This window comes from Chenopodium quinoa, unplaced genomic scaffold, assembly GCF_001683475.1.
Source record: "Chenopodium quinoa cultivar QQ74 unplaced genomic scaffold, ASM168347v1, whole genome shotgun sequence".
In the NCBI taxonomy this organism is placed as follows: Eukaryota; Viridiplantae; Streptophyta; class Magnoliopsida; order Caryophyllales; family Amaranthaceae; genus Chenopodium; species Chenopodium quinoa.
Window position 1 is genome coordinate 1,240,783 of NW_018743206.1, and position 8,732 is coordinate 1,249,514.

An 8,732-nucleotide genomic window follows, 5' to 3' on the forward strand; every position below is an offset into this window, starting at 1 on the left:
TTTGTAACCAAATCAATAAAAATGTTTAGTTAGTATGACATTTTCGTAAATAAATCAACCGTTTTGAAGCCCACATTTAAGTAGTGTTTTTTTTTTTCTCGTCATGATGATAAAATTTAAATTCCCGTATTTAGTACTCCCTCCGTCCCTAAATTACATTCCTCTTTCTCTCTATTATGTGAGGAATAAATGCTAGAAAGAGGAATGTAATTTAGGGACGGAGGGAGTACTTGGTACTTACTTGTAGAAAAATTAATTGTGCGACATATATGTATATTGTATACTAGTATATATATATATATATATATATATATATATATATATATATATATATATATATATATATATATATATATATATATATATATATATATGTATGTATGTATGTAACCCACATATCAGTAAGTCATACTTTTCTCACAAACACACTCAAAAAACTTCAACCATGGCAAATGAGCAGCTAATATTAATTGATATCTGGGCAAGCATGTTTAGTATGAGACCCAAAATAGCATTAGCTGAGAAAAACATCACTGATTATGATTGCAGAGTGGAAGATCTTATGGGTGACAAAAAAAGCTCATTGTTGCTAGAAATGAACCCTGTTCACAAATTAATCCCTGTTCTAATCCACCATGGAAAACCCATTTGTGAGTCATTGATAATTGTTGAGTACATTGATGAAGTTTGGAAAGGTGAAATTCCTTTATTGCCCTCTGATCCTTACCAGAAATCTCAGTCTAAATTTTGGGCTGACATTTGTTGACAAAAAGGTATATCTCTTATCAATTATGTTAATTTTAGTCTTTTTTCAGTATTGACTGTGGTTTGATTTTGTGAAGTTTATATAATTATGTTTTTTCTTTTTTAATTAGTTTGTGTTGTTTTAGCTTAATGATAATGTTTGAGTCTTCAAAAAAAAAAAAAAATTAATCATTATATATACAATTTGACCTATGTTTGCTACTAATAAGTTTTGAAAGATGCTTATGTAGATCTTCAGAAATTGAGCTCTATGAAATAATACATGTTTATTTTTAAAATAAGATAATTATGGAGTATTTATAATAATAATTTGTAATATTAAATTGTTGATTATTCCCTCTATTTCTAAATCATCTTATTAAGGGTATGTTCTCATACGATTCTTTTCCTCTAATTTTCTTCTCTTATAAAATATTCATTTCAATTCAGTTCAATTGAACTCTAATAAGTTCAGTTCAATCAACAAGAACATACCCTAAGTTTTGATTGTATGATGTTGTTAGATTTGTATAGATGTATTGGTTAAAAGAGAGTGAGTGAACAATACTATCTCAAATTCTCAATATTAAGGAACAGTAGAAAACAAATGTCAAATATGTAAAATTATGTATGGACAAACATGAATTTCAAAATGGTGCAATAATTGAATTAGGGTACAAAAAATTGTTTTGCTACTAATGAGATGCCTTATTGTTTCAATACTAATTCTAGAACCTCTGTTAGCCCCAAAAAACAATGATAATGAGATAGTTTGCTAATTCAGATCAATTAGTGGTTATACTTTGAAATGGATATTTCTAATTGGGTTTTTTGATTAGATACTCCATCCATTGTTTAATTTAAGTGAATAACCGAGAAAAATAAAATTAATTTAATAAGTTTGATTGATATAAATTTGTAAATGAAGGAATAGTGTAGTCCTATGTTACTTGGACTCAGGTACCCATGTCCGACACGGGTATGCGTCCAAGTGTTCGACTCGGCTATTTATGAATTAATTTAATAAGTTTGATTGATATAAATTTGTGAATGAAGGAATAGTGTAGTCTTATGTTACTTGGACTCAGGTACCCATGTCCGACACGGGTATGTGTCCAAGTGTCCGACTCGGCTATTTGTGAAAAAATTCTATAATTTTGAACTAAAATGAAGTGTTTAAGTACCATACCTATGTCCGAGCGTCGAGAGTCCAACACAGGTTTTTGAGGTAAAATGAAGAGTACAAGTAACATAATTATAGTCATTGCATCTTATAAATTGGGGGTAGACTTATTGCCTGGTTGTCCCTCGAATAACAAACCTGTAATTAATTCACCATGTTTGCTTTTTTACGCAGTTTTATCCAGCAAGTAGAACATTGTGGAGAACAAAGGAAAGCGCTGAAAGAGAGGCAGCTAAATCAGAGTTCATTGAAAGTCTGAAGTTGTTAGAGGAAGAACTCGGAGATAAATGCTACTTCGGAGGTGATCACTTTGGGTTCGTGGACATCGCTCTCATTCCATTTTACTCTTGGTTTCATACATATGAAAGTTGTGGTAATTTTAGTATTGAAGCAGAGTGTCCTAAGATTATTGCGTGGGCGAAACGTTGTGAACAAAGAGATGCTGTGAAGAACTCTCTTCCTGAAATGCACAAAGTTTCTGAAATGATTTTGGGGGCAAGGAAACAATATTTGGGAATTGAATAACTGAAAGTGCGGAAAGTTGTAAGAATTTTACATTCTTACTTATGAGGCGCAGCTTTGATTAATGTACCAACAAAAAAATGAATGTAGTAATCAACAAGACCATGTATTACAATAGTATGAATAAACATTTTTTTGTTTTTGGGTAATTCCAAGTTTCTCTTCTTGAGAAACAAGGAGTGTTTTTCATAGGAATAAACTTGTCTTTTTAGCTAGTAAATCAGGGATAAAAATGTAATTCTCTAAATTTTTTTTCTCCTTTTCCACAATTACTGACATTTTAGATGTACCATTGAAGCAACTTCTCTCCTCCATTGAAGCACCTTTCTCTCCACCATTGAAGCAGCTTTTGAGGTTAAAAAACACTTACCCTCTAGGGTTAACAATGTCCTTTCTTTCTCCACTTTTCTTAGGGTTTTCGTAGAACTCGGCGGCGAAGCCGCCGGAAGAAACTGCCGGAAATGGCTGTCGAGATGGTGGGTTGGGGTTGGTCTATGCTGTGGTGGTGGGTTGCTGTCTAATCTGGGTAACAATTCCACCATTGTTACGTTGATAAGTTCAAAAGAAGGAAGCAGGAGAGAGAAGGGAATGAGGGACATGAGTGAATCAGCAACCAAAAAATAATAAAATATTATTAAAGTTGCTATTATTTACAATTCTTGCCATTTTGAGAAACTGGGGCTCCCCCGTTGTTTTTAGCTTTTTGCTTGTATATAATAGAGTATTCGAGCCAATTATGAGTAAACATAGAAGAGTAAAATTATTGAATAAAACAAGGTAAACTATACTAATATTGAAGAAACACATTTACAAGGCTTGCATACTCATTACTCTTAATAAGAGGTACATGTTTCGCGATTTAGGTGTCTACATAAACATTGGTAGAATATCATAATTTTCAAACCTAGAAAGTTTAGATGATAATTGGTAAACTGTAAACATTAACAAAAACATTAGAAGAGAAAAAAAAAAACAAACAAAATAAAACAAAAGGCACCCTAAATTACATGGTACAGTAAGTTTCATTAGCCTTTGAGTTCAGCAAGATGCTGCTTCCTTAGCTCCAAAAGGTGAGTATAAACTTTGTATTGATCGGGAAGAGACTTGGAAACGCTCTCTCTTTCCATGCACCTCTTAGCCCACGCCACCAAGTGTGGACATTCTTCCACAAGGCTGAAGTTGCCGCACGTTTCGAGGGCATAAAACCAACTGTAAAATGGTATAAGAGCTATATCAACAATGTTTAGATTTTCGCCTCCAAAGAAACGGTTGTTACCAAGCTCGGCCTCCAACAATTTGAAGCACACCACTAGTTCCCTCTTTGCTGCCTCTTGCACTTCACCTTCAGAAGCCCACACTAACTTCCCTATGTTGTATATCTGTAACGATTCCGAAATTCAGTCAGTCACATATACTTAACATTGTACTACATAACTTTGTTGTGTTATTACTATTGTAGTCCTTTCTTCGGATTCAAAGGTCACATATACTTGCAATGTTCGGAAAAAAAAAACACAATTATCAGATATTACTGGTATCTGTACATGATTAGATTTCCTAACGTGGAACAACTCCGTTAAGAGTGATTAATACCATTAATTATGAAGGGTGAAGACAATGTAACAAACTACAGACGAAAAAACTTACTTTCTTGTCAATGTAGTCAGCCCAAAACCGAGCATTCACCCTCTGATAAGGATTAGAGGGCAATAGGGGAGCCTTATGTGCCCAAACTTCATCAATATATTGAACAATGATCATAGATTCACACACAGGCTTCCCTTTGTGAATCAAAACAGGGATTTGCTTGTGAACAGGATTCATCTTCAAAAGAAGTGGACTTTTGTTGTTAAGATTTTCTTCTCTTTCTTCATACTCTACATCTTTTTCAGCTAATGCAATCCTAACTCTCATCCCAAATGGACTTGACCAGTAGTCCAACAATATCACTTCTTCTCCCATTTTTCTTGATTTTTTCTTACTTAGTGTAGTGGTTTGTGTTATAATATGTTCTTGCTATTTTAAAGGGATGAATGAAGAACAAAGAAGATCCTAGAGTTTGGTACTTGAGTTGTTAAAGCACTAGAACTTTCCTTTATTCTCATCTCTTACTTTCTTCAACCTGGCTACTTCTAGGATGTTGTATTAGTTTATCCAGAAGCTTTGTAAAAGAGGAGATATATAATTAAATAACTTATAAGATAATTATTTATTATTTATCTCTCACTAATATCATTTGCATAGTTTTTTGTTAATTTTCCTACCAACATACTTGTACAACATTGTAAATGTTTCTCATCCTTGTGAATCTTATATATTCAAATGTTGCAGTTATTTTTAAACGATTGGAATACAGGAGAATGACCTTGTAGCCGCAGTACTGAGAGCCCAAAGGAGGCTCTAGTACTGAGCCGATGTGATTGCTTGAACGTACTCATCTACGGCAACAAGACTATTAAATTATTTAGAGCATTTGCATTGGTGAGTTAGTACCCTACTCACAACACTCTCTCTCCTCTTTATGACTTAACTCACCATTGTGAAAAGTGACTCACAAGTTACCCATAGTAAGGAGAACACCCCATTAATGAGTAATTGATGAGTAAGTGGCCCGCAAGTTACTTTTAATTTTGTTTTTGCTTCTACCCACTAAAAACATGACAAGTGTCCCCTACAAAGTAATATTTGAATTCTTGAATTAGGAGAGATAGTGGTGAGTAACCTTATCATTATAGATAAAAAAAAATAAGATGACTCATAATAATAACTTTAATATAGTGGAAAGAGAGGTGGAAGATGGTTTGGAAGAGAGAAATAAATGAGATGAGTTGTAATGGTGGTGAGTTACCCACCATTGCTCATGCTTGTTGTAGGGAATAATTTCAAGCCTTTAAAAATCCCACTAGCTTGAACCCCACTGTGATCATACACTAAAGTACGGTGGCGTCCAAAAGGGAAGAAAATAGAGCAAAAGAGTCGCCAACAAGTTTTTAAGGAACTTGTAAACCGTTCACGAGGTGAAGGTTACACCCCTTAACGATCAAAGAGATCGTCAACTCCATAAGGTCATGAACCAAATAAGGGTTCGGGGATGATGGTACAAATCCAACCTAAAAGAGATTGAACCTGCCCTAATAATAGGCCTCTACTTTATTCTGCTCGTATTCATGTGCGCTTTCTGATTAACATGCAATCAATAGGTTAACCCTAAACCTGTTTAAACTATGTTGGTTGAATATTAATGCACAAATAAACTATTATTGACGATCACTTGAATTATAATCACAATTAACCCTAACAAGATTATTAAATTATCTTATTAAGCGTGATTACAAATACCAATTCCCTTTAACCTGCAATAAAAGGTGATCAAGCAATAACGATATAAAATAATATGCATATCAAGCAACATAATAAATAATAATAATAATCAATCATAATAATAAATATTGGGAAGAGCATAGGAAGTATCATACTTTTAAGCATACTTAATATTAAAGATACCCTAGACATGATACTAGGAATCATCAAAATAACAATTTAAGCAAGATTTCTACATCATGAAATCAATTAAACCATCAAAGCACTTACTTAGATGCCTCGTATCTCTTTCTAATTACAAAATACACGCGTTAGTAACTTCAAGGAAAATAAATAATCAAAACAATTAAATTAAATAATTGAAAGAGAGATTTGGGACCAAACCCTCAGAAATTAAAACCTTTCACGTCTAGGGCGAAGACAACTTCGAATATGGCTAGGTGTATCTAGATCTTGTGAATGCGGAATTTTGTATTAAAGCAAGAAAGAAGAGAAAGAAGAGAATGAATGTTAAGAATTATTGAAAAGAGATGAAGATGATGAAAAGAATTGATGAACGATTTATTAATAAAAAGAGTTGATTAATGGTCAATGAATATTGATCATGGGTAATTGAAAAAAGTGATTGTTGATGATTGATGATGATGAAAACGAAGTTTTTTAAAACTTAAGAATAAAGAGAATTGGTGAATGAAAACGGAATTTTTGATACGATATTTATAGAGAAAATCATCCAAAAAAGATAATTTATCAAAACAGAGTCTGAAGATCGAAAAACTAACTTGGCGCCAGCCCTGGCTCATTGGCGCTAGGACTAGTGGCTAGCGCCAGGCGCCAATGGCTAGCATCTGGCGCCAATCCTGATTCCAGGCGCCAAGGCCTGGGGTTGGACGCCAAGCCGGCTTTTAACGTGTTTTCGAAAATCTGATAATTTTACTGTATTGGAAGATAAAATAATATAATTTCAGTCGAAAATGCTATTTGATCTAATTAAAACTCTGAAGAGTCCTAATTGAATTAAGAATGATAAGACCTTCTAGAATGTTCTAGAAGACCAAAACCATTCCTAATTACATTAGGAATGATAAATCATATTAGGCCCTCCCCTAGATCATTGGGCCGTACTCAAAGCTCAAACCGGGCCCAGTTTAGTAAATTGGCCATAAATTCCTCAATACTCATCGAAATTGGGCTTATAATATATCGTTGGAAAGGTCTTTGCAAACCCCATCCAACTACACCACTATTGGACCCATATCATGGACCAACCAAACTGGATTGGCTGTTTTCTTTAAAATAAAGTTTTCAAAAAACAGGAAGAAGAGAAAAGAAATAAAACTTTCCGCAACACTAGACCTTTCCACACTTTTGTTTCATTCGATTATGATTCGACGTGAAAGGCACTCATCACTGGGTTTGGTTTTGGGGAGACACAAATGGGTGTCTACACTTGTATATTCATTTTCAAGTGTATTATTTAACGATTTTCCTATAATATCCTTAATTACTGGAGGTTATGATAAAAATAGGCCTCAGGTACTTGAGTAGAAGCATTGTAGACATGAAACAAAAATGAATGCAAATACAGAACCTCAAAGCTGGGGTATAATTTCATCTCTCTTCGGCCACATTTTACGGATAAAAATTGTTGCACATCCATAAAATGGGATAAGTAAAGAACAAAAAGGATATTATACATGTAGCCGAAATACATCAAATTTCCGAGTTTCTCCATCAAATCAACTGCAAAACCTACCTCCTGATTTGTACATCAAAGCCCAACATCTCAGCCTGAACATTACCATTTGACTAGTAGCAATCACTTTCAGCAGAAGAATAGGTAGAAAATAGTTGTCTACTCGATAATCGATATGCATCCACTGGAAACCGTATAACATGTATAGGGGGTAGGCCGCATAGTACGCATCCCCAAATATTACAAATAAGTTTACAACCCATTCCTAGATAAATGGGATTCTGCTGATGAAATTCTGAAAGTGTCGGATACCTTCTTCCTCTGCCATGTGATTCGAGAGTAATAAACTATGAACTACTTCTGGCTGCTAAATGATCTAATGTGTTCAATTAGGCTTCCTTTCAAAGATCCAGGAATTTGTGAAATAAATGTTGATCTGGCATCAGCAATTAATATGTTTCTGTAATGCAAAACCAATAGGAAAATTAGTTTGAAAACCAAAGCAGCTTAGTCACAAAGTTGAAAATTATACTCTGATGCTAATAGTAGGTCATCACAGAGAAAATGGATATAGGTGAGGGCATCCAAGCATGAATTTAGCATCAGGTGTTCAACTATCACTGCAAATAATTTATCAAATGTTCAAGCATCACTGAAAACCCATTTTGATTAACACAGAAGAACATGCTTCAAACATAAGACCACTCTCATTCATGGGTGAAAAAAAATGCCATTATCTCTCTACCCACTTTCTCACTCCTCTTTCCCACTTTTCCTCATGGGCATTTTATTTTTATAACTTCTCACACACTCATGGGCTAAAATAACTTCTCACTGGATAAAAATGACTGAAAATTGAGATCTATTTATCAAGTAAAAATAAATGTAGTCGTTCTTGTTTTGTTTTTTTTTTAAAAAAATTTAGGTGAATCAGTCCAAATTGGCATGCAAAATTAACGGTAAAAAATAAGAGATGTCAACCTTGGGGACTGACAGGGACACGTGGCTGCAAATAAGTGGTCGCTCTGACGGTCCCTGTCAGGTGAGCCATGCAACGACTCTTTTTTACATTTTCAAGTTTTGTTAATTTTTTTTAATTAAACATGGAGGGCTGCAAATTCCTCATGGTCATATTTTTTATGGCCCATGTGTGCGGAGCTATAATTCTCATTTTTTTCCCCTTAATTCTCCTCATGGGCAAAAATATGCCCATGAGTGAGAGTGCTCTAAAGCCCTTTTAGCAAGAAACCAAGAACTCATGCTCCT

General features: G+C 34.1%; 1 protein-coding gene and 1 pseudogene across 1 annotated transcript; one reads left to right on the plus strand and one right to left on the minus strand.

The window, feature by feature from the left end:
* Positions 1-398: 398 nt before the first annotated feature.
* Positions 399-3,038, plus strand: LOC110734032 (annotated as a pseudogene).
* A 179-nt stretch (positions 3,039-3,217) lies between these two features.
* Positions 3,218-4,556, minus strand: LOC110734033 (probable glutathione S-transferase parC). The gene is made up of 2 exons (XM_021914091.1): positions 4,097-4,556; positions 3,218-3,828 (listed from the first exon to the last, which is right to left on the minus strand). Exons 1-2 carry the CDS (start codon positions 4,409-4,411, stop codon positions 3,475-3,477), a joined length of 669 nt encoding a protein of 222 aa, XP_021769783.1. The 5' UTR covers positions 4,412-4,556; the 3' UTR covers positions 3,218-3,474.
* Positions 4,557-8,732: the final 4,176 nt, after the last annotated feature.